The 26,970-nt window shown below is 40.7% G+C and overlaps 2 protein-coding genes across 2 annotated transcripts in view; both read left to right on the forward strand.

Annotated features, from left to right (window-relative positions):
• Positions 1 to 1,094: 1,094 nt before the first annotated feature.
• Positions 1,095 to 25,020, forward strand: TMEM267 (transmembrane protein 267). The gene is made up of 3 exons (XM_063128102.1): positions 1,095 to 1,218; positions 5,111 to 5,498; positions 16,844 to 25,020. The coding sequence occupies exons 2-3, from the start codon at positions 5,175 to 5,177 to the stop codon at positions 17,177 to 17,179; spliced, it is 660 nt and encodes a 219-aa protein (XP_062984172.1). The 5' UTR covers positions 1,095 to 1,218; positions 5,111 to 5,174; the 3' UTR covers positions 17,180 to 25,020.
• Positions 17,250 to 26,970, forward strand: part of CCL28 (C-C motif chemokine ligand 28) — a 45,015-nt gene continuing 35,294 nt past the window's right edge. The window contains exon 1 of the mRNA XM_063128103.1: positions 17,250 to 17,303. Coding sequence (XP_062984173.1) covers positions 17,250 to 17,303 — 54 coding nt within the window. The remainder of the gene's footprint in view (positions 17,304 to 26,970) is intronic.

The following is a 26,970-nucleotide window of genomic DNA, read 5'->3' on the forward strand; positions in this document are numbered from 1 at the left end:
TACGTCCAAAATCAGGGGTGGTATGCCTATGTACTCCAGTTGCCGGGGTACATGAGAGAGGGTGCTATTGCATCCCTATCTTACTTGTGGGCTTCCTACAGGCAGCCACTTCCCCACTATGTGAACTGAATTTTGGACTAGATGGATCTTGGTCCTATCCATCACGGCTCTTGTTAACTTTCAGAGTGGCTGCCTTGTAAATTTGTTGCAACAAATATAGCTGTCTTGTGGCCTCTTAACGATTAGCAAAGTTATTAATGGTGTACATTTTGTGTACTAGAGTCCACTTTTTCAGATACACTATGCCATTATACATTAGTTTTTAGGGTGCCTGTCCTAAGACTCTAGTTTCTTCGTCTCCGAAGCATGCCTCTTCTCTTCCGTTTGTTTTAGTGAGTTTGGTCCAGCTTTTCTTAAATAATATATCCAAGAAAGGGTACTTCTCAATTTCTCTTCATTACAGAAACTGGAGTCCCTCTTCATTGCGGCGAACACACACCATTATATGTTTAACATCGTTTTGTAACTTAAGGCATGATGGACGGTGGTAGCTGTCAGCCCTTTCTAGGTTGGCGTTCTTAGCATCCCATTGCAAATTATTTTTAATTGTGCATTGCTTCAGATTTTATAAATCGAATTAAAAAGCCCCAGCCTTGCGGGTCTTATAAGTAAACAGCCGTTCCTTATTAGCCCTGTTCTTTAGCATATACAGTTTATTTTCGCCGTAACCTAAGGTTTGAATCGGGCGGGGAGGGCGAGAGAAATAGACCGTTGCTAAGGCGTTGCTGAGCAGCCCACCGTCGCTGGGAGAAGGGGGCAAACGGGCGGCGTTCTCTCAGCCGTCCCAGAATGCTGCGCGCGTGGTGCCGGTGGGCGGGGCTCGCGCATGAGTGCGCTCCTCTTTCTCTTGTGGCGGCTGGGAGGTGAGCGCGGCCGTTTGGAGGGGTGACGGCGGGGGAGGGGGCGCTCGAGGGAGGGGACGGTTGGAGGGGAGGGGTGCTGCGGGGGGGGAGCGTTTGGGGTGAAGTTTAAGGGGGTGCAGGGGACAAAGGAAGGCTGCTTTAAGGGGACCTGAAATGCGGGGGAGAGACTGAACTGGAAGCGGGAGTCGGGCTTGGCCACGGACCGTTGCAGGCGAGAGGGAGGAATGAGCTTAGTCACCAGAGTAGGTGACTAACCAATTCCTGCCATCACCGCCATGTACGTAGGTGCCGCCTGGTATGTGTTTTCCCTTCTCGATCTGTGATGCTGCGGGCAGAAGTTCAACAGGGGAAGCTATAATCCTTGGCAAGTTCATAGAGATGGGGTAGAGGAGACGTGCTGCATGACATAATTGCACGGCTGTCAGACATTCAACAGCTCCTCTTGTTTTTACCCCCACATCTCTCTTATTTCCATATTGGGGTAAAGCTTCACCTGCTGAGTTTCTGCCCATCACATTCTCTGCTTAAGGGTGCAGGAGGGGTGGGGTATTTATGTAGATAAGTCTAAGTACATATACCTGAAACAAATGCATATTGCTTTCTTATTTACTCTTCCTTTCACTTCCCTTGCTCAGTTGTTTTTCCTGTGTAAACTCCTCAGGGTCAAGATCAGTCTTCCTGTACTCTAAAGAAGGGGGTGGGCAGAAAATAAACCTCCAGATACTTGGGGTTTCAGTTCCCAGTATTCCTGACTATTGCTTATGGTGGCAGGAGGCTTCTGGGAGTTGAAATCCAAAACATGGTGATCTACCCTCTGCCCAGTCCCTGCTGTAAAACATCACAATTGTGGTATATATGGTGGGAATGTAGAGACAGTGGCTGTGTTCAGAAGACACCTTAAACCACGGCTTTAACCATGGTGAATAAAGCAAAAAAGCCATATTTACTGTGGTTAAAGCCATGGTTTAAGGTGTCTTCTGAACACAGCCTGTAAGGACTTGGAAGGAGAAGCAAAACCTGAGAGAAGTTAAAATCTTGTGAGGGAGACAAGGATTATACAGGAAGCTGGGGAGGGCATTGCTTTTAAGTAAGAACAGGGATTAGGCTTTAAATTTAAACAGTCATAGTGAAGGGTTTTGAGGGGTGAGATGTTTAAGAAAGGCAGTGCAGGTATGAGCTGACCTGAAAGCTGAAATTTGAATTAATAGAAAGTGGAGGTGGGTCCTGTTGGCCTTTGATATGTAGGATTAATATAGGCCAGAAATTGCATGTAGCAGTATCTGCCATCAGTGCCTTTAAGATGAGAGGTAGGTTTATGGAGCCCACAAAGTTATTGCTTATATCTACTTGTACATGCCTGTGTTAGTCACTAGTGGCCTAAAAGAAAACAAAGGACCACTTTTTGTAACACTTCCGTACCCAATGCTTCATGATGCTTCTTGTATGCCTTGGGTGAGCAAGTATTTACAAGCCTGAACTAGAAAGAAGAGTTGCAGAATCCTGGGTTGGGTCAGTGCTTCTTGTTAAGTATTTATTTATTACATTTTTATACCTCCTAATAGCCGAAGCTGTCTGGGCGGTTCAGGGTGGGGTAGAACTGAAATGAGCAATATGGGTCAGATCCAGACTGTCCTGACTAACACACAACTGGCACATCTTCCTGAAAATAGTGGTGTGATAACAAACAAGATTGGAGAGCTAGAAAAATGAATGGTAGTTTAAAGTATCAACTATATATCGTTATAGATCCTTTTGTATGTGAATGTCTCATCAACTCAGTTACTAAAGCGCCACTTCACACATTACATTTTTACATTAAGATGATGGTGAGAACAACAAATTTAGTTGGAAGCACATTATAAGGTTCTCTTGTGAGTAAGATGCAATTGGCCAACCCCCTGGTTGAGTGTGTGTATGATAGCAAGTCTGGGTTTCTTGCCATGTAATGTGTGTAATGAACCCTAGATGATGAACAGCTCAGTAAAATTTACTCTTCATGTCACTCATGCATATTCTACCACTCTAGCAAGTGGTAGGATATGCATGCAGCTCTGTGACGATGGCCTCTGTGACAATGGCCTCTCCATTACTCTTCTAGTTGCTGCTGCCAAAAAGGTTTCAAGAATTTGCACGGCTTTAGCTGTCTTCCCCCACCCCTTCCCCCCAACAATGCTTAGATTTCCACCCAATATTTGTCAAACTCAATTACATGTCCTTAGACATCATTTGCCCTTTCTCCAGTTCCAGTTTGAAACTTTCTTCCCACTGACATTGCAATACATGGACTGATGGATGGAGATGTAATATTTTTGGAAATTTTGAAACCATGGGGAAAAAACGGGGTGTTTCCTAGAGATTTTGGATAGAAAATGGGGGTGGGATGAAAAATAAGCAATTTTTTTAGCACTCTTTTCAGATCTAAAGTGACTTTGATGCTTCAAGACAGCCTTCCCCAACCTGGTGCCCTCCAGATACTTTGGACTTCAGCTTCCATTATCTCCAGGCAGTATGGCCAATCGTCAGGAATGCTGGGCACTGTAGTCCAAAACATCCGGGGGGCACCAGATAGGAGAGGGCTGCTTTAGGAACATAAAGCAGCCTTTCTATTCCTAAAGTTATTTTATGTATAATTTAATTTTCTCATTAAAAAATTCATTATATTTTAAAACTTTTAAAAGTAAACTCGGTAAATTTGAAATGATTGTCTGAATAGATTAGAGCTACATTAAATGTCTGCTGCAGCAGCATCAGAAACAGGGCCCTATAGAACAGAACCCAAACTGTCAAGGATGCACAATAGTGACTCTACTCACATGTTGGGAAACAGCATACATGTCTATTGGTAAAATATACTTTAGATCAATGATTTTAATAAGGGATGAAAGAAATAACTGCTGGTAATGTTACAAGAGAGGATTTAAAAACATTTCCCCGTATAACTTAATGATTTCCAGACATTTTATATCTCTAGTCTTTCTATAAAATTGTTCTCATTACATAGCTTTAGAAATAATTTGAGGGAAATAAAGACTAGTTAACAATATATAAATATTTTTCTTAAATTTTAAAATAAAAATTTCACAATACAATATTGTTGTTCCCCGCCTCGTATTGCTGTTCCCCATCTCGATTCAAATGGAGAGGCGGGTAAGAAATAAATTTTATTATTATTATTATTATAGCTGTTCATTTTTTCAATTTTTTGGGAAAAAAAACAAATAGTCCTTGAAAAAACTTTTTTTCCCCCTGAATTTTTCCAGGCCTTCATATCTCTACTGGTGGAACACTAGCTCCTCACTATTTGGTGCCACTACATTCTTCAGCTTTTTCTAACTTTTGACACCTATCCCTTCCCATAGTGGTTGAGAGGGAGTGAACCCTGTAGACTCCTTGGCTATTCTCCATTACCGAGCTGTTATTGTGGAATGTGTCGATATCCCCAACTCGTGTTCAAGTATTATCAAGAATTTCAAAATTGCTGTTTTACATTGTAGCATAGCTTTGAACATAACATGTAAAAAGCATCCCTCCCTGCTTTTGTCATGAGCTGGGTATATTAATGTTAACAAGAAAGAGGGAACCAATTAGAGGTTGCTTGCTAATTAAAAGAAAAATTAAACATAGCTCACGAGTTCATTATATTAGTGAATTATTTCCTTTATTGCTAGCATTGCAAAACTAGCCTATTTTGATAACTGAACTGCATATGCTCATTAAATCTTCCTCAGAACAGCAAGAGTTGCAAATTAATAGTTGTCTTTTAAAGATATATTTATGAAATGCATAGAAGTGCACACAACTACGTAAATTGAGTGTTTCTGCTGGAACGGAGCCAGGGGCAGCCATGGATAAAGAAAGCTTGTGTAAAAGCAGTCGTGACACATCAGAGATGGAATAATAGCTAGAGACACGCTGTGAGCTTTGAAAATTTTAGGCAAGCAGAAGGTGTAAAATACTGTGGTGAAAAATTTTGGGTGGAGGACAAAACTAGAACACAGTTTGACACAACATGCACAGATTTTGCTTTGTACAGGACCAGTGAGCTGGGAAAATGTGTTTACAGGTACTGTATAGCTCTCATATTTCTGTGCTGTTCTATGATCTCTCTGCTCATTTAAGGATACAGATTTTCTTTTTTTTTAGTGCTGATAAGCCCTCTCATTAAGTTTTCTCTGTGATAATTACAGAATGACTGAAGATTTAACAGACAATGGGCCATATGTACCCTGATGGCATTTTGTGCATGGAGAGATGTTGCTTACTATGGCATCTGAGACTGAAAAGGCCCATGCTCTTCTCCAGTCGTTCAGCACAGCTTCTGTTATTTCAAGCCTAGGACTGGGGATTTTCTGCTTTGTGGCAGATAGACTTCTACAATTTTCTATCATTCAGCAACATGACTGGCTGCGGGCACTCTCTGATAACACTGTGCATGGTGTTGTGGGATTGTGGTCATGGGCAATAGTGATTGGTCTCAAGAAGAAAAGTGACTTTACAGAAGTCATTTTAGCTGGTTTCCTCTCATCTGTGATTGATCTGGATCACTTTGTTCTAGCTGGCTCTCTTTCATTAAAGGTAAGAGAAATCACAGTTTAATAATCTGAATTTACTTGAGTAATGTTGTATCATTCCGTCTGAAATTGTTGGAAATATCAAAGGTAAATGCGGCAATGATTTTGAAGTTGATATACGTACAAATTATTTTATACATTGCAAATTATGGCTTCAAGCTTCATCTATCTTATTTAGTAGATTTATAAACTAAAACTTTAATTGTATATTAAAACTAGCCCTCAGATTAGTTGGTGAAGCTAAGTTTTGAAGGGCAGATTGCCATGCAGGCCATTCTAATGTGCCACCCCACCCCCTCCTACCTGTGTTGGCTTGATAAAAAGGAAACACGGACAACTTTTTATGCTAATTGGTCTCCAAACCTAGGATATACTTTAAATTTAAGTTAAAAACCATTATGGCTTACCTTCTACAACAAGAAGTTGAAAATCAAGTAGTATGTCTCTTCTATCTAGATCTTTGATTTTGGTGCCATTTGAGCTCAGATCTGTGATAGTAATAGCAAAAGTGTCATCCATACTTTATGTGAAAGGAAGTAACTTTAGCCTGTTTAATGCCAGAGGCAAAGCTGCATAAGGTCAGTGTTCTAGGAGGTGCTACAGCTGAGACTTTTTTCCTATACAAATGCTAAAGTAAAGAGGGACAAGGGAAAAGATTTACAATGTGGAGTGGGGGATTGGCCTCAGAGGATGCTTGTCCTCAAAGGCAAATCCCACCCTCGCCAGTCCTGCTTTAAACTGGAAGGCTATTCCCAGTTGCATTTTAAAATTATGGCTGGAGTTGGGCTTTTGACCTGTGAGCAGGCTTTCCCCCTCCTAGGTTAAAGGATCCTGAATTGTGTGGCTGGATTGGGCTTGAGCCCAGAAACACTAAACTCGGGCAGAGGGGTGGCCATTCAGATGGCTGTCCCCAGAGCTGACATCAGGGATTCCAGATCATGGAGACCCTCAGCACCCTCTGCTGAAGCCATAAGTTTTCCAGTTCAAGTAGATATGCTGTGCTATGGCATTGACCACACAGTCCACAAAGTAACCGCATAGGGTGTATTAGACTCAGGGGAGAAATGCAGCAAGTTCGCTGTGCTTGAGCCCTAGCAATAGCATAGCAACTGGGTGAAAATCAATCTGGGTTGGGCGGATTTTCACCCCATCGCTGCTGCAGGACCTGCAGTGCCATTTGTCCTTTCCCCCACTGTGGTAATAGCAGCTGCTATTAATGCAGCAGGGGAAAATACACAGCCGCCATTAGAGTGGAGGGGGAAAATATGTGATTTCCCAGACTTTGGGAAATTGCATTTCTCTCCCCCATCACGGCCAATGGTGGCCTTAATGGCCCTAGTAACAGGGCCTTTAAGGCCCCCATCAGCGGTGGGGGAGGGGGCAGAAACACGATTTTCTCAAGGCTGGGAAATCATGTGGTTTTCCCCTCCTCTCTAATAGCGGCCGCCATTAACACAGTGGGGGAAAGGACAAAAGGTGTGTGCAAATCAGGGCCATTAGTGTGCGGGGTGGTGGTGGAATTATGGACTTTCTGGAGTCCCTGGAAAGGGTGTATTGCTGAGTGCTCAGCCTGGCTGGCTCCTGGAGTACGTTCCCTACAATAGCATTGAGGTGATGAAGCTTGGTCTTACTCCTCTTCAGCTCATGGAGGCTTAGAAGGTGGGGTGGGGAGGGAACGGTGGAGAAGGGATTCGGCCAGATGATGTACATCCTCAGATCCAATTCCCTCCTCAGCCCTCTAGGCTGAAAGCTCAAGGAAGGTTCCTTTCAGATAAGCCGGCTGGAGCCTCACACTTACATGCTGCATTTTGCTGACAATAATCATTGGCAGAATGAGGGCAGCAAACATGCGCAACCCTGGTCTGCCTCTAGCTTTTGGAAGAGAGAAGCATCTCTCAAAAAATGCAGGGTTTTCCTACATACCTTGAAGTTATTATTATTTATTCAATTTGTACCCCACCTTTTCACCAAGAAAATGATGCTCAGACAGGTTTCTTACCTCATAGAGACCCACTTGCTTCTTATTGTGCCCACATATCACATATCCACTTTACCAAATTGATTGTTTTTTCTTTAAATAATAAATAGCTTATAGCTGTTAGTTTACATTTAAGAGAAACAATGCTCTTCAATATCCTCAAAAAGGCACTTACGTTAAAGTTTGAGCAAAGGAATGTTCTGTCCCCAGTTGTCTCTTTCTCCCCATAACTCCTTGTGGGTCTCATCTTGGTTATTACACTTGAAACCCACCTTCTAGGGAGTCAAGACTAGCATATATGGGACTTTTCCCCTTCCCTCTTTTTTCTTTCCAGCAATCCTTGTTTAGGCTTAGAAGTGGCCTAGGTGATTATTGTGATTAAATGGGGATTTGAACCGAGGGCTCCCACTCCTCTATACCTATTAACTGTTTTCTATTTATTTGCAAGGCCGTTGTGGCAGGAATAGAGAACATATTATCATTGACAGAATTTTGTGTCATATCTGAGTTATTAGAATACTGCGGATCCCAGCTTATCTTAACTTCAACGATAAGCTTGAAACAACTGTCATAACAATATATGAATTAAAAAATCAGTGCATAAAAGCCCACCTCATACCTATGCTAAAGAATTTAGGATATGACTACAACTTCTTCACTTCGTGTTCAACAATATTGATTGAGAATTTACTGATACTGTAGTGTTGGTTTGCAGCAAGGATAGGCAAGCTGGTGCCCTCCAGATATTTTGGACTACAATTCCCATAATCCCTGACCATTGGGCATGCTGGCTGGGACTGTTTGGAATTGTAGTCCAAAACATCTGAAAGCCACCAGATTGCCTATCCTTGCATGTTCTTAAAAGGATCTTTAAGCCACGTGCACATTCCCTTATGAATTATGAACTGCAATGCAAGTTCTGCCAAAATTCTCTCCTTACGCATTTCATAATCCTTACGCATTACGCATTTCAGTCAGGCAATTGATGGGGAGCAGGTATAGCTGAATGACCGCTGTGACCTTTTTGCATCATGCTTTGAGGACAAAAATCGTTCGTCTCCACAGCAAACTTGATGCTGTTATTAGTGCATCTCCAATCAAGGTGACTAATGCCACCATCTCCCTGATTTTATGGGATCAATTTTAGTTGCTGGGGCCTGATGCCGTAGACAAGGTGCTTGCGGCAGTGTGACCAACCACATGCACTAACAATCCTTGCCTCTCCTGGCTAATAAAAGCTAACCCAATGGGTATGACCGGGTGGGTCCAGGAGAGGAAATTGCATCTTTGCATCTAGGGATGGTTCCTGCTGTCCTTAAGGATGCAGTAGTGCGACCACTCTTGAAGAAACCCACTTTGGACCAAATTATTTTTGACAACTACCACCCAGTTGTGAATACCATTTTCTTAGGGAAGATACTTAAGATGATTGTCGTGGAACAACTGCAGGCATTCTTGGAGGATATTGATTATCTAGACACGTTCCATTCTGAGTTTCGGCCTGGTTATGGGACCAAATCAGCCCTGGGCACTCTTGGTGGATTACCTTTATCAAGAGAAGGAAATGGGGAATTTGACCCTGTTAATCCTGCTCAGTCTCTCAACAGTTTTTGATACCATTGACCATGGTATCCTCCTGGATTGGCTCTGTGGACTGGGCACTGGAGGCACTGTGTAACTGTCTTACCTATGGGGTTGATTTCAGAGAATAACATAGAGTGACTATTCCTCAGCCCCTTGTCAATTCAGCTTTCAGGTTCCATAGGATACCATATTGTTTCCAATTTTGTTCAACATCTATATGAAGCCTCTGGAAGCAGTCATAAGGGGATTTGAAGCAAAGTGCCGTCTTATTGTTGATTATTTAAAATTGTTTAGATTTATGTGTGTCTCTGTGCTGTCTATTCCTATGTAAATGTTTTTTATATTATTTATAATGTATTTTTAAGGTTTTTATCTTTGTAAAGCACCCAGGGAGCTTCATCTATTGGGCAGTATAAAAATGTAATGAATGAAATGAAAATGAAATCCCATCCATTCATGCCTCCCCATGTTCATTTGGTTGCTTTCCATTAACCACTGGTTATTCCCAACAGACTTTTCTTCCTATCTTCATTTCATGCAGTCCATTGTAACTATGGGGCCTTGCAGAACATTGTGCTGTTTAAGCACCATCCTTGCTGAAGCTCCGGTGGCAAGGCTATGGGCATAATCTTTCTGGCATCAGATGGGGAATCTGTTCTTCTCCCTTTCCCATCCTGTGTCCCTTCGTGAAGATGTGTGAAATGAGATGCAAGTGGGAAGGATATCACCATAACTTAATCTGTCATGACAACAGAGAAAGAACCAAAGCAGTGAATGCTCAATAAAAGCATGCGCTAGTTACGGCTGCATTACTTAGAAATGGGATGACCTTTCTATTCTTGTAATGTCCCTGCTCTTTTTAAAATTATATGACTTAGAGGTGTAACATCTGGCACTTTTCCAAGCAATTCATCTACATGCTGAGTGCAGTTGCACTTCTTACATTTGCATCTGCAGTGCATTTGTGAAAAGCACAAGAGCCCTGGGAGGGATAAAATGGCAGCCTATGCAGGAACAGCTGGTTTCTCACTGGTCACTGCTGCTGCTGTAGGCCTTGCTTGTGATCTGCATGATGCTGGGTGGGGGACATCCTTGCCTGTGGGAGTGTTGAATGACTGCCTCTTACTCTGTGGAAAGACAACTTCCTAATGGCTGGAAGTTGCAAAAGACCACAAATTGAAAGTGACTAATTGAGAGAGGATGTTACCATCTGAGTTCCTTTTCCATTGGAATTTCCCCTGAAGCCAGTGGATTTTCGTTTTCTGTTGTTTTTAATTCAGTGTTGGGGGATAAGTTACTTATCCAGTGTATGACTTCACTTACTGTTTATTCTGGTCCGCGTGCCTTGGCTAGGATTGTGTAAGAATGGATAAACCAGAAGCATGTGGTCAGCAGTACCAATACGTGGCAGACACCAGAAAAGTGGCTGTTTGCTTCCTATTGCCTTCCCTATTGCATATTGTGCAGTTATGCACATGTGAGAATTTGTGGCAACAGGGCCCCCTTTCCACACAATGTATACTTACTCTGTGTGGGAGACACTCCTGTTCGGCCCAGGACTGTTGTTAAGCCAGTAAATAGCTTTTCTATTTTCCGGAGAGAAGGAGAGAAGCTCTGTAGCTATCGGTGTCTAAATGCCGTGCACACCATGGGGTGCTAGCAGGCTTTTGGAAGATGTTCAGTGTGAAGGAAGGCTGGGGTCCACCCAGTGTCCCTACAAGGTAGGCCCCCGGACCAAACGTCCAGATTCCCAGGTAACCTCCTCCTGATCTTAGTCAGGAAGAGCCAGCCCTCTGGGAAATATAACCACATACACATTTTTAAGGACTGAAGCAGTTTATTTACAGACACTAAAACTAACATGTAAGGCCTCAGTCAGACACACAAATTACACAGACAATAGGATATAAAAGGGGGGTAGGAAGGGGCAGGAAAAGGATGGGGTAAGAATTTAAAAACAGACTTCACAACTGGCAATTTCAAACAGCAATCAAATAAAACTCTAGCCCACCCAAAACTGTGCCTCAACGGCAAACAGATTTCCCTGGAGCATCCAGACACTTAAACATAAGAAACCTATCTGAAACCAAGCGTTTACCCAGCTCATCAGGGATCTTCCATTCCATACATGTGCAAGTCCAGGGAAGATGGTTGGCCCTCTGGCTGCCCACCTCTTTATTCCTTTTTGGGCCGGCAGGCATTGTGACCTACTTTAGCCAATCCTATGCCCCACTCAGGTCACTGGCACCCCCTCCCTCATGGGCGGGGTCCCTTCCCCCCAGGCCATCATTCTCACAGCTGGAACAAATCAACACCCCAATTAGCCCGACATTGGTCAGGCTGATAAACCTACAGGTGCTGTGGTAGGAGGCAGGGAGTGCTGGGCACAGCCAATTACCCAACCATGAGATAGACCTTGAGAAATGTTCTCCAAGGCTTCCATCTCTGGCCCAGAGGCCGAAGCTAAACTGAGCAAAACTAACTAAACAGGACCACAGCCATTTTAGGCCGTTCTTCACATTCGGATTCATACTTTGAAGTATGGCTCTTCTCTTTGGTTATTTTTGTTGGGTGCTTTAAATTTGCAGCCCTAGTTGCAGCACTGGAACTGAGTGTGTATCTGGAGTTCTAAGACAGAGTATAAGTAATGGATCTAAGCATTACATGTGCCCTGCCTGCTTTGTTAGCCTTAGCTGTTTGTTCAGACAAAGTGCTCCTAATGTGCTCCTAACTGAGTGCTCCTAACTGAGTGCTGTTTCACTAAGTTCTCATGTATTTGCATACTTACGGTTCCGACCTCATGGTCGGTGCTGTGTGGTCCCATGTCATGCACCTTGATGCGTGTCCTCACGGGGCTTATATAAATTTATTTATTTATTTATTTATTGCATTTCTATACCGCCCAATAGCCGAAGCTCTCTGGGCGGTATACAAAATTAAGACAATTCAAGTATAAAACAACAGTATAAAACCATAATATAAAATACAATATAAAAGCACAACCAAGATAAAAACAGCAGCAATGCAAAAATACAAATTTAAAACACAAATTTAAAACAGCAAGTTCAAATTAATTTATAGACTGTTAAAATACTGGGAGAATAAAAAGGTCTTCACCTGGCATCTAAAAGCATATAATGTAGATGCCAAGCGAACCTCCTTAGGGAGCTCATTCCACAGCCGGGGTGCCACAGCAGAGAAGGCCCTCCTCCTGATAGCCACCTGCCTCACTTCCTTTGGCAGGGGCTCGCGGAGAAGGACCCCTGGGGATGACCTTAGGGTCCGGGCAGGTACATACGGGAGGAGGCATTCCTTCAGATAACCTGGCCCCAAGCTGTTTAGGGCTTTAAATGTTAATACCAGCACTTTGAATCACGCCCGGACCGATTCATATAATCCTAGTGCTGTACATTTAAATGTTATATTATTATTTGTTTATGGGAATACTTGTAAACATTTAACGACAATAATGCTTGGTTAGTAGGAATCCTATCCTTCAAACTGGCTAGGGAAGAGGGCACGAGCACATGAAGCTCTCCATTGACTTCAGTAGGATTTTTTTTTATATACGAAACTTATTTCTGTAGCCAAAACTGAGTAGCCAAGGTGATAGAAATGAGCACCGAGGGAACATAGCATTTTGATGACAGTGGTTACTCTTCTGGTCCTTCCCTACCACCAGTGATGTGTGGTGGATTTTTTTCTAAAATGGAATATTTTCCAGTGCTTTATTTTTTTCCTGGAAATTTTCCATTTCATAAGTTCATTAGTAACAATGGATGGATGCCACTTGCAAATACCAGATCAGGCAAGTTTGGCAGTTTCAAAATTGTAGCTGAGTGGTTGTCAGCACAGTTGTTTGGGTTGCTTAAATTTATTAGTGTGTCAACAGTTTTCCGTACCTTTGTGTGTGTTTTCTTAAATTTACACAGTGCTATTGTCTTGAAATGTTTACAAGTATTCCAATAAAAATAATTACTATTATAACATATAAATCACATTTAATTTCTTCCCTTAAATATTTTGGGACAAAAAAATAACACTGACTACTTTTTAAAGCTTTGTTGTTTACTAAATTCAAGTAAAATAAACAAATTTTATGGAAGCCTGCTCCAACCTGCTGCCCTCCAGCTGCTTTGGATTACAACTCTCAGCATTCCTGACTATGTTGACTGGGGATGATGGAAATTGATCCAAAACATCTGGAGGGCAAAAGGTTAGGAAAGGCTGCTTTAGGGCATCATAGTTTTATTCCAATGCAAAACTGAAAATGTTCCAGTGCAAATTACCTAATTCAGATTACCCCAATTCATTTTTTTAAAAAAACAACACACACATCACTATCCACTACACACCCCTCATTATCCTTATGCTAGCATTGTTCCATAAGCTGTAGTTTTTGCTGATCCAGACTTCCTTCAGCTGCAACAGTTCTGCCATAGTGGCATGGATTCACTGTGCAAGTGTAATTTTGTATTCCATCCGTATAAGGAGATTTATTTGTGGTTCTGTCTTTGTTCAACCAGTTGGATCTGCTACACAATAGGAAGCTGAAGAACCACAGTGCTGAATTAATATGAGACGCATAAAAGTCACTTCCATAGGTGATTTAAATACGTAAAAGTAATAGTCTTAAAACCATATGCCACCCTGAGATCTTAATGCTATAGGGTAGGATACAAATGTTTTAAATAAATAAATAAAATTCTAAATTTTGTGCTGCAGAACTACAAATGTTTCTTTTTTATTAGGATAAATTCAATGTAATATACCCTTTGAATTTCATAGCATTTTTGAAAAGACATTTAGTTTTTTGTAGTTTTCCCCATTTTATGGGTACGTCGTATAAGCGAAGAAGAGAGGAAAACATCCTAAAGTAGTGAACTAGTTGTCTAATGATCAGATTTTGATATTTTAATTTAAAGATCTGCCCTGTCTTGTCTTAGAATGCCTGGCATTGAAGCTGTTCTCCTCACCTCTTTCCAGTAGATGGCACACTTCACAAGGAATATAGCTGCAGACCACTTTTTCATGTAGGGGACAATTTTCAGATGTTTATTTCGCTCTCCTCCCCAAGCGTACATCTGGACTAATAAGCTAGAATAACTGTTTGGGTTATTATTTGTATTTTTAATTTTTCTTTGAAGTTGTATGTTAACAGTGCATATTAATTTTAATTAATTTAAAGTAGTCTTGTCAAAGAGCCCCAAGTCTCTGACTAAGGTTGTAACTCAAGGTTTTTGTTGGGTGGTGATAGATGGAATTAATGTAAAGTTTATCATCATTTATATCCTGCTTTTCCAGCTTGTGTGAGCTGCCCAAAGTAGCTTACAACTGCAATTAAAAACAATCAAAACAGTAATTAAAATCTAATCATGATAGCAGCATTGGTTTTTGTTAACCTTGTCTTGCTGTACCGAGGCTTAGAATGTGAGCTCCAGAAGCATCCAGCCAAATAACCCTGGGAAATTCATAGGCATGACAGGTTGATAATACCATTGTCTCTGGCATTTAGTACTTAGAAGCATATTGCTTTTGATTATGGTAATTTTACTTAAAAACCACAAATATAGAAGAGTAATCAGAAATTATAGAATAATTTAGAACAGTGATGTAGAAATTAGAAGATAACAAGTAGGACCTTACAACAAAACGTTACAGTGTATCCCTGGTGGGTTGATGTTACTTGAGCCTATGGTGAAAGAGGTTGAAGCAATAAACATTAGCATCAAAGAAGGGAGTCTTTAACTTGGGTATTACCATACTTCATGTGCAAAATTATTTTATTTTTATAGTGTTTGAACATTTGCAAGTCAGTAGAGAACTGCATGCAGTTGAGTGTTTGATCTAGCCTGAGAGGATGTCTTGAGCAGGATTTACACAGATTGACCTTTGCTATGACCCGAGTGGAATTCAATCCAGCCCCACCTCTGGCTTGCAATGTTAATAGTGGACTACTTTGCAGGGCTGTTGTGAGCAACTTGGGAGAACGGTTTCTAGTCCCTTGCTTAGCCATGAAGCTCATTGGGTGAGTTTGGGTCAGTCACTAACTGTCAGCCTAACCTACCTCACAAAATCACTGTGAGCTTAAAATGAAGATCTCTCCATTTCTCTAAAAATTCTAGAACCTGGAATCATCCCAGGTTTTTGTGAACCGCCCAGGGAGCTTCAGCTATTGGGCGGTATAAAAATGCAAATCATAATTTATTTATTTATTTATTTATTTATTTAATTACATTTATATACCGCCCCACAGCCGAAGCTCTCTGGGCGGTTCACAACATAATCAATCATAATCCCATGAAGATGATTGGTAGGAGATTCAGGACAGATAAAAGGAAGTCACACAGCACATAGTTAAACTATGGAATTCACTACCACAAGATCTAGTGATGGCCACCAATTTGGATGGCTTTAAAAGGGGTTAGATGAATTCCTGGAGGAGAAGGCTATCAATGGCTACTTGTCCTGATGGCTATGTGCCTACCTCCAACATTAAAGGCAGTAAGCCTATATATACTAGTTACTGGGAAATATGGCTAGGAGGGTGCTGTTGCATTCATGTCTTGCTTGTGAGTATCAGCTTCAGGCCAACCTGCAGAATGGGTCAGATACCTCTGGATAACACTACAGAGATGTTGTAAATCACTCAGAGACTGACCAGCAGTATTCAGTATGAACTACACTGCAGGGCTATCGTAAGTTACCTCTCTCCAAATCACACACTTCCAACCTGCAAGATTTGGAGAATGAACTGCATTTGCTCTGGGGTGTTTTTTTTTGGGGGGGGGGGTTGTACAGGTTTTTAAAAGGTGTTTCATGCCAAATAAGAGCTGAGTTAGAGCAGGAGCTCTTCCTGTTGATGCTAACTTTGGTGATTGGAGGTGGTAGGGCTATGAAAACCAGTCCCAGCTACATTAACATCTTTGATTTTTCCATTGATTTTGATGGGCAGCTCTCACTTTTGTTCTGGGGACAATTAAAATACATTTTTGTGTCGCTTCCTTTTCCATGATACTCCATTCCATTGAACCCCCTCCCCCATTTTCCATCCCCCCCCCCCCTCAACAGACAGTTAGCATTCGTTAGCCACAGCATTTTAAGTCATTAGGCTGTCTGGTGTCTGTCTCCCCCACCTGCTGCCTTGTGTTGGGATTTTTCTAATAATTATGTTGTAACTCTGCAAACCTTTTGATTCCCCTGAGTCCACTGATATCTCCCGTGTGTGTGTGGTACATAAGCGCCAGAAACTTGCTTTTGCTTGAAAATTGGAAATATAATTATAAACCATGTCAAACGTCCAGTGTTTTGCAGTCTGTGTTTGACAAATTTAAGCACACATATTCCAATATTGTTTGTTTGGAACCAGGAGCTATATTTGTGTAAAGTCCCTAAGCAATGAAATGTGGCAGTTTAATGTTGGCATGTCCTGCTTCAATAGCTCTCAAGTTTGGCGGAAAACCATATGGCCCGAACTTCCTGCCAACGTGGCAAATGCCAAACGTGATAAATATTTCCCCCTTCCTCCTGTTTTAGCAATTAAATTAAATGAAGAAGGAAAAGCATCCTAGGGCCTAGAACCAGAAGTTCAGCACAAACAACAAACAGAAAGCAAAATATAAAGTAGTAGAGGACATACCAGATATATAGAAATCTGGGCAATGGGTGCTTTCTTTGTTGTATGTTGACTTCTGTCAAAATGCAAATAAAAAGGTTCTACTGTTAAATGTCAAATAAATGGTTTTCCTTTTAATGCAGGCTACCATTGTGCTCTGTGTTTTCCTCAGGCTGCTCTGACTCTTCCGCGTAGACCGTTCCTTCACTGTTCGACTGTGATCCCTGTGGTGTGTCTGATGTTGAAATTTATTATGCATCTCTTCAAGCTGAAGGATTCCTGGTGCTTTCTTCCCTGGATGCTGTTCATTTCCTGGACTTCCCATCATATTCGAGATGGAATTCGTCATGGCCTGTGGATCTGCCCGTTTGGAAAAACTGTTCCCCTGCCTTATTGGCTTTATGTGGCAATCACTGCATCATTACCTCATCTCTGTTCTTTCATTATGTATTTAACAGGAACAAGAGAACTGATGTCGATAAAACATGGGATTCGTATTGATGTCTAAGGATATTGTAAATGGTTGTGTTTGCATCACTGAAATAATTCCCTCAAGATTTCTAAGTTAGGTCTAGCTGATGTCTCATCTTTATAGCTGCAATATAGATTCCCTGAAGCCACTGCTGCACAAGGTAATGTGATTGGTTTATGTCCCAGACAATCTCTTCATTAGCATCTCCTTCAGTACGTGTTTTCCTCTGTTTTATTCCAAACTTCGTTAAGTATTTTATTAAAATTAGTAGTTGATATTCCCCATATCCCTGTTTTGGCAGCTTATAAATCAACCCCCAGCTCATAAAGTCTAGTCTGAAGCATGTAAAATATGTTCTTCTTGTCCTCAGCCTCTTGTGTAACACTGAGGCTCAAGAAAAACTCAGAGAGATGAGGACAAAGGCCGCCACTGTGGGATGGGGAGTGGATCTTCCTAGGCAGCAGAGAAAAGTGGTGTGAACATAAGAAGAGCCATGCTGGATCAGACCAAGGGTCCAGCTAGTCCAGCACTCTGTTCACACAATGGCCAACCAGCAGTCAGCCAGGGACCAACAAGGCGGGACTTTTTATTTATTTATTTATTTATTTATTTATTATTTCAAATATTTCTTGGCTGCCTTTCAAGGTAGAAGCTCTGAAGTCTGCCTTCATCCCAGTGCAAATTTATCTGGAAGCAGTAAATATGGATCAAATGGGAAGCGAAAGAGATCCCTCTTCTCTTTCCCAACCTTGCTAAATACGTATTAGTGATTCTTTAGAAGTTCTCCTATCTCCTCTGCTAAAGGGCCTTTACTCTAGTCACATTTTCCTATTTGTATTTCTGCTTTCTAAGCCTTATCCTTTATCTAGTTGTCATATGTACAGCACTTTGAAGCATAAGTGCTAAAGACCAATAAATGTTCAGAAAAATCTAACAACAGTGACTTTGCACTTCGTTTAGATTAGGGTCAGCAACTGGAGGCTCTGGAGCCAAAGATGGCACTTGAAGAGCACTGTCTTGACCCCTCATTGCCTGTCTAGAGGCAAAAGAGGTGAGGGGTGTGTGTGAAGTAGGTGACCGGCAATCTTAACACTATAACACGCCAAGTGTGTTGTTTGCCAATTATAGCGATCTTACATTTTTAAAAATATTTTTTCGTATTGAAAACATTTGAAAGATCATCTGATTTTAGAATTAAGGGATTCCATCTTGAAAGGCAAGATGGAATTTTTGAACTGACTGTGTCAAAATATTATTTGTGGTACAGTAATAAAAGGGTTGGTTTTAAGCGTTTTTGCTGGAATTGTAACAAAATGAATAGTGCTGGAAAGGTAACTGCATGAAAGATTTTCAGTTTGGAAGGTTTTCAGTTTACTTGTACAAGGTTTTATATATTTAGAGGCTTTCAGTGAACTTTAATATTCTTTTTGGTTTGTAGAAGAATGCTCAAGTGTGCAAATTTATATTATTGCAGTCTATCGAGCACTGCTGCTATGCAACCATGATAAATTGTTTCTCACCTCTCTGATTAAAAAAAATACAGCTGCTTGTAAAATACAGCCACTTGTAAAATACAGCAACAAATTCAAGAAAATGGAATTAACTGGAGATATTTGTGTCAGCAGTTTTCCACAAGAGCACTTTTGAGTAAACGCTGCTGTAAACATCTAGTTTCATGTTCTTTAAAATCCTTTCTAAACAAATGGCAGTAAAATTTTACTTGAAAACTTTGTTGATGCTTTTATGGAACAGCTCCGGTAGAAAGGGACAGTTTTAGAATAATAAGCTGTGCAGACAAAAGTAAAGGGAAGGCTTCACGTTTTGTGCATTTTATGGCTGCCTCTAACGAACATCATCCTGGCCAAAACTGAGCTAACCATTCCTCACAGTTCAGAACACAGGAGATATTTGCATGTCCCATAAGAAGAGTAGTGGTCATAATAGCAGATGAGGAGAACTTTAACACACAGAATCTTCTTGGAGTGAGATGCAGGGCTTCCGTAGTTTTCATACTGGAGTAGGTTACAGGTCTGGTGTGGACAGGAAGGAGGCTAGCTCTCTGTGTGTGTGTGTGTGTGTGTGTGTGTGTGTGTATAATTGCGCATGCACACATTAATGCTGGTGCAGAAAATATAGTTGAAGCCTCAAAACATGGATTAACATAGGACCAATTTGTGTTTGAATTGCATCCTATCCACAGCTTAAGTTCAGTGTTCAGATATACATCACTTTTTTGGTTTGCAAACAGGTATAGAGCCTGTTGTGCACTTCAAGTTGGCGTTTCTCTTACCGTCTTTATTCAGGGCTTTCTCACACATTACAGATCAGCCAATCCAGGTTTGTTAATAGAGTGTACACTTGTTGGTGAACTCCACTAAAGTCTAGTGCTCTCCTTAATATACCCGTGTAATATTCGTGATTGTAAACATGTCTTTTGTATTCACACATTATATCTTAGATGTATGATTAATTGCTGTATACATTTTTAGGTGCACACCTAACATGTAATGTGTGAATTGACACATGAGCAGAAATGTAGGCAGGGGCATTGTGTAGAAAAAAAATAGATTTGCAGGGAAAACCTTGATTTCCTGAGCCTGTCAGCAAGTCCCTTTTAAGCCTTAATGTGAATTGTGTGCTCTAAAAATTGAAGGGGAGCAGTATGGTATTGCAGGTGCTTTTGGGCTTTCCATAGCATGTAATACTTTAGTTAAGTGCTACCCAGAGAGAAACACAGTGCTATTAAGGCACTGTTTGTCTATATATCACTGCAGTGCATTTGAAGAGTTACTTTTATGTGTTTTGTTAAAAGTTGAAATCCTCTTTCTGGGCTCCAATCCTTAATTAGGTTCCAGACAATTTTCTGGCTTCCTTACCTTCCTAATTAGGTTCCAGAATAAGGTTTACTTTAGCTGGATTCAGTATTACTGAAACCCTTTAATTAGCTGTCTTTTAAAACATGAATGATTCCCCCTTGTTTGTTGTGCTAACGATGCTATGCTAGAATACTATTATCTTTTATTTTGCTACATACCCTTTCATTGTAAATTCAGGTACTTTAAGAAGTCTGATTAGGGTTGCAATCCTATACACATTTACCTTGGAGTAAGTCTCATTTAACTCAATGGCACTTCTAAGCAGATTTTTAAAAGATTGGACTGAAATAGCTTTCATGGGGTGGCTTTTTAAAAAATAATGAAGTTAGGGATTATTGGCAAATGTATAATATGGAGCTTTCATCACCCAAGAGCCAAAGTCCTATGGGTGGTTCACAACATGTAAATGCTGCATGTATAAGAATGCAGGTTTGTCTTCAAGTGTCTCCACATACTGAGTCTTGAGGTAGAGCACTGGGAAAGCCCTCCGCCTTAACACCCTGAACATTTATGTCAGAGCTATGAGGATGGATCTCCTCAGTTTTTTCACATAGGCTTTATGACAAAATCTAGGTCTCCTCACATTGGTGTTACACCCTTCATAGTTTGTGGAAATTACCATCATCCTGCCTCCCAGTATAGCTGCCAATTTAATATAGATTTAATGATAGCTAAATCATTAAATCTCCATTTAATATCGATTTAATGATAGTTGACACAGACACCCCATGCTGTGCTGATCCTAAGCTAGCATCTGGAAAGCCTAAGAGTTGCTATGGGTGGTCTTTTGTACATGCAGAGGCACTCTCTGCTGATATTTAAGGCAGTGGGTTCGTTAGTGCATTAGTTTTCAAATGTGTTCCAGGGAATACTGAGGTTTCTCATCGAGAAGAGTGTGGATAAGCTTCTCTGAAAGGCAATTTGCCCGCTGCTACCAATCTTCCCCGACAATGCACAGTTAGAGGAGAATGTTTTAGGGCTCCCTGTCAGCTCACAAAAGGCAACAGCAGTGAGGGCCAATAGCCTGGCCAGCACTCTTTGTGAATGGACTGTATGTGCACCTTGGAACATGCCCCAGAATCTTCTACAGTGCACAAGATTCTTCGGAGGAGCCATCAATAAGGAAAGAGTTTCCTGATGGTAGGAAGCCTGAAAATCTTTGCATTAGTGGTTTGAACTTTTACTACACCATTTAAAAGAATGTGTAAATAAATACAGTTATACAAAGGAGCCTTATGCTCAGCTCCAGTAAAGTTACCCATGCCAGTGTTTTTTTTAATGGGGAAAGGATTGTTCCATCTACTGTCGCATCCTATGTTTGTAGGTGGCATTAGAGTACAACCAAATGGCTTATTACAACTTGGCAACTGTTCCTCCAGGGATAGGCAAGCTAGTGCCCTCTTGCTGTTTTGCACTACAGCTATCAGCCCCACCCATCATGGCCAGTTGTCATGGATTATGGGAGTTGTAGTTCAAAACATTTGACGGCTACCATGTTGCTTATCTGTACTCTGCATTCTTCCCAGCAAGCTCTGTACAGGTATGCTCTGCTGGTACTTAGGATGGGCTTCAAGTGACTGCCATGACTGTCACTGCCTCACCTGTCCCTAGTCTCTGCATTAGTTTGTATTATCTACACAGACAATCAAGCCAGGGCAGCAGGAACTCAAGTTCCCTGCACTGGACTTCTGAAGGTATAGTTAACAGGTGTAGCTAATATTCAGCTTCAGATGTTTATGTTTTAGCCATCATTTCTATGTTGAGCAGAAGCCTTATTTGAAGTTGTCTAGCACAGTGCCAAAAAAACTAGTTCTCTCTCACACACATTCACTTTCTTGCCCTGTTCACACATAGAGACAACCCAACAGTTTAAAAACAGATGGCCTGTTGTACACAAGCGGAAGAGAGTGGGCACTCTGCCTGCAGCATGCCAGTCTCTTCAGCTTTTACTCAGCATCCCACGATCAGCTTCTTCACAGATTGCTGAGGTTGACAGGTGATCCTGGACCACTGGAGTTATTTAGGGGTTAAACAACCCAGCAGTTAATCCATGATGGGTAGTTGTTGATTTGTGGGTTGTCATTATGTGCAAAGTCTGCAGTTTGGTTTAACTATGGGCTGTCAACCACAAAGAACCTGGAGTTCACAATCCAACAACAAATCATGGGTTCTCTTCCTGGGTTGTTTGTGGTTAACAACCCATGAACCATAGTGCAGGGTTAGCAAGTTACAACCATCCATGATTCAACAGCAACTCACGATTTAACAACAACCCACATTCAACCTATACTCTGGGTTGTCATTATATGCGAACCGGGCTTCTCTCTCTAATGAAGAGGTATATTTTTTTCATAAATAAAATATTTGGAGAATGTATTGGTTTTCCCAGTGTGTCACATTGTTGCTCTGTTGAATAAAACAGTGTTCAGTTTAAGGACTGAAGCTTTAGAAAGGAATTTTCTACAAAGCATTACGTATACCATGAAAATTGTTGTATTATCTAATGGTCTTAATAGGAAAATGTTCAGCAGCTCCCCACAAAAAACATACAATCCATTTTTTTATTGCAGTTGATACTCTGAAGGCTGGTACAATTTTCACTTTTAAAAAACTTACTAAATGCTCATGCTTGGGTGTCTAAAAGTTTTGTAGTTCACAGTTTATTTATTAGCACTTTGTTCAAAGTTGTTTGTGTTTAATTGTTATAGGATTCACTCATGTAAAGAGTGACACATAATGTTAGGATGTTATGCATGATTGCAATCTTATGATGTAGTTTTAGGCAATCAACATGTGTAATTATTTCTGTGCTTGACTTCCCTGGATTTAGGATCACACATTTATGGGTTTTATATTTTTAGGCATGCCTCTTTTGAGGATGAGAATACGTAGGTTGTACCACCTCACCCCAAATTTATTTTTGTTCTAATGGTTGTGTTATGGCAACACAGGCATTTACCTTACAGAAGAAATATATTCATTTATACTCAAAACACCTCATTCTGCACTATCTACAGTAAGGAGAGGTAAACCATTTCGATTCTATTGATGGAGAATGAACATATTTTACACAATCACATGAAAAGCCCTTTCCATTGTAATAGGAAAAAAATCTCACCTACATGGCTTCGTTTATAAATGATGAAATGACCACGTCAAATATAGATTAGAGAATCAAACCCATGTAAGATCCTTGGGGAAGGTTACCTAGTGATCATGCCTCAGTTTTCAAATTGCAAATGGGTAACACAATTTGTTGTTATAGAACATACTTCTCTCACTTTAAAGGAAGCTGGTGAGTGAAGTGATGTGAAAATGTAAATTTTAAAATTTCTTTTGTTTCAAAATATGTTGGGGTCTGCAAAGCTAATATAAACTGGCAACGTTTAGGATAAGTTCAGGTGGATTGTTCTGTGGTTAATGGCGCATCCATCAAAACATTTTATCTACATTTATTACTGACCTTAGTGTTCTAGCAAAACATGTAATGGTAATATCACAAGATACATTTCATGTAACTATAACAATCTAAAAACGCAAATACAAAATACAATATAAAATAGCACAACCAGAATAAAACCACACAGCAAAAATTAATATAGGTTAAAATAGGGAATTAAAACAGCAAAGTTTAAATTTAAGTTAAGTTAGGTGTTAAAATACTGAGAAAATAAAAAGGTCTTCAGCTGGCGATGGAAGGGAGAGTACACTGTAGGCGCCAAGCGAACCTCTCTGGGGAGCTCGTTCCGCAGCCAGGGTGCTACAGCGAAGAAGGCCCTCCTCCTAGTAGCCACCTGCCTCACTTCCTTTGGAAGGGGCTCACGGAGAAGGACCCCTGGAGATGATCTTAAGGTTCAGGCAGGCACATATGGGAGGAGACGTTCCTTCAAATAACCTGGCCTCAAATCGTTTAGAGCTTTGAATGTTTGTACCAGCTCTTTGAATCGGGCCCGGACCTGGACTGGCAGCCAATGAAGTTGTAGAAGGACTGGCGTGATATGGTCTCAACCACAAAGTACAATCTGTCGGTGTGCTTAATATTTTCTTGTGGCCTCAGCAGAAGGGTCAGCTTTCAATGTAAGCTGTATATTATAACATTTCTTGCATAATTGTAGTTTTCATATGAGAGCTTGATTGTGATAGGTTAGCTATCATGCTTAGCTTTTCCAAGACAGGTTGAAGGTGTGCTATTTATTTACAAGATTTTATACCACCCACTGACTAAGTTTTCTGGGCAGTGTTCAAGGAAAAAAAAGTTATATCCATAAAATATAAACATTCAAGGTGGGACATAAAAATCAAAAACATGTTAAAACAACATCAGAATAAAACCAGCAACAGTGAAAACAGTAGTGCCCAAGACTGAAAATGCTCTAAATCATGTTTTTAAAACTGAAAAATGTGAGAAAGTGGTAAGAGCTTCAATCTATCAGGAGAGGTAAACTGGGGTGGCACCATTGAAAAGGCCCTTTAATCACTTGAAAATTGTCACTTGACTTGGCTATATATATATAAGCTGTGGCAAATCAGACGACATCATACGAACAAAGAACTACCAGAGGAAGCAAGCCAGTAAAAATAAGCACAATACTCTTTAAAGTGGTTGCTTGAATTTCCCTAAAGTAAATAAAAGAGCTCAGTTGCTTTCAATGAATTGTATCAATTTCCAGAGTTCTAAGGGCCAGATTTGGAACTTTACGGTAACCCTACATCTCTGCACTGAGTTCAAAACTTGCATTAAAAACAGAAGTCCTAAGAAGATTTACCTGACTGAATGTTTTTAAATGTGTTGCAGAAACTCACTGACACCAATGGAACTACTACCTAGCTAATTTTCATTCCTTAAGGGGGAAGAAACTAGAATGATGAGATCTCCTTTTAGTACACTGGAATATGTTCATGTTATCTTCGTGTTTTGTGCTATTTCTGACCACAACTGTGACTACTGGACTGTCTGATCGTATTGTTTTCCTAGTTACCACTAAAGTGGCATTAAAAATGTTTGACACAAAGATTTGCATTGTATATTTTATCATAACTTCTTGCATCCTTTTATCAACATATCCCTGATTTTTCTTCATTTCTTTTCATCTGTTCAATCAGATAAGCCAACTAGATCGGATAAGTGATCATTTCCTCATGAAGACAGCTGGCCTATTTCTACAATTTAGTTTGCCAGATGCTTTTTACAAAATAGTATGATTTAAAGCCAAGTTTTATCAAATTATCCGTGGCTGTGAAACATAATTTTAAGAACATATGAATCATTTTTCTGGATTAGACCACACATCCATCTGGTCCAGAACTGTTTCCAAAATTGACAGGCCAATTGGCAGAAACTACTCTCAGACATGGCATGATGGAGGTAGCTACTTCCTCATATATATTCTTAGTAGAAAATATTTTTAAAACAAAATCCGTCACAAATTGCATATTTTGAGATTGAAGGTGCAATCCTGTGCACACATAGCTGGAAGTAAGCCCCACTGAAAAAACATGGAACTTCTCATTAGATAAGCAAAGGCAGTAAATTGCACTGCGATTTGGGTGCAATCCTGTGACCACTAGACAATCCTGTGGCCCCCTCATAACTGGCATGGTTCTTCCCCAACTCCACACTCTGAAATGGAACATGAAGACGGGAAAGGGAGCTGTCCTGGCGGCAGGGAGGGGAAGAGTTACTATATATGAAAAGGATATAAACCTTAACCAAAACAAGCTAGTAACCAAAAACAAGAGTTAAGGTAATTAACTATATTTACAAGATCATATCACTAACAGTTAACGTCTAGAAAAGACATTAAACTTGCATATAAACTAGTAACCACCATAGAATATACACGTATAAATATATAATTTTTTATAAAAACAACATAATAAAAAGGGTCACTGAAGAAGACACCTCTGTCGAAACGTGTTTGATCTGTTTTTATTATTTTGTTTTTATAAAAAATTCTATGTTTAGATGTGTATATTCTATGGTGGTTACTAGTTTATATGCAAGTTTAATGTATTTTCTAGACATTAACTGTTAGTGATATGAACTTGTAAATATAGTTAATTCTATATTTAATTCTTAACTCTTGTTTTTGGTTACTAGGGAGGGGAAGAGACCACAGAAGCCACATTATGCCACTTCCTATGTGTTACATGGTCTCCCCACAACCCCTGTTCTCCCGGGCTAGACAGGCAAAATCACTCATCTAGCCATAAATTCAGGACTGCTGGAGCATGGAGGCGAGGATTCCCTCCATGCTCCAGCTGCCCTGCATTGGATAGTTGTCAGTCCCTGAGTTTGTGGGCTGACAACTATCTGTAGCATTCCACCCTAGGAGTGGGAGATTCTTTGGTAATGCACGCTCCTGTTCTTGTTATAATCCAAAAGCCAGGGAATCCTAGCTGCTGTTCAACAGAAACTGTTATTAGTCCTCAGGGTTGCAGAGTTGAGAACATGACTATGAAGCTTCTGCTAAAGTATCAAGAAAGATGACAGTAATAAGCCTGAATCCATTGGGTTTGATCCAGTTTGCTTCTGCCTGCAGGATGCTCTAGCTGGCTGAATGTGTTGGAGCCAATTTTCACCAATTCCTGCCTCCCCTTGCAGCCCCCAGCACCACCACCTGTGCTGTTTCAAAGGGCGTGCCAAACTTTCAGAGCAAATGTTCAGGAGGTATAAGTGGCTTCAGGGGGAGAGTGGATTCTGCCAAAATTGCTTGCTCCCCTCTTCTGCTGGCGGAAATGCTCTACTGGATCATTTCCCTTCCATTTGTGGAAGGTAAGATCTGGATCCAAGCCAACGTTTTTCTACCATGCATTTTTGAAGGATTGTCTCAAGTTTTTAAAGTTCTCTTCACAGCTGGGAAACCATTTCGAACTGCTGTTCGTTTGACACCTACCCCCTTTCATAAAGAATATGCTGGTTATATGGAGTATGTACATTTGCTACAGATC

Source organism: Elgaria multicarinata, chromosome 6 (assembly GCF_023053635.1).
Source record: "Elgaria multicarinata webbii isolate HBS135686 ecotype San Diego chromosome 6, rElgMul1.1.pri, whole genome shotgun sequence".
In the NCBI taxonomy this organism is placed as follows: domain Eukaryota; kingdom Metazoa; phylum Chordata; class Lepidosauria; order Squamata; family Anguidae; genus Elgaria; species Elgaria multicarinata.

Excerpts from the sequence above, each read along its gene's own strand:
- TMEM267 (XM_063128102.1), top strand. The coding sequence starts at position 5,175 with ATGTTGCTTACTATGGCATCTGAGACTGAAAAGGCCCATGCTCTTCTC. Across the intron at positions 5,499-16,843 it reads CTGGCTCTCTTTCATTAAAG|GCTGCTCTGACTCTTCCGCG; the intron begins GTAAGAGAAATC and ends TGTTTTCCTCAG.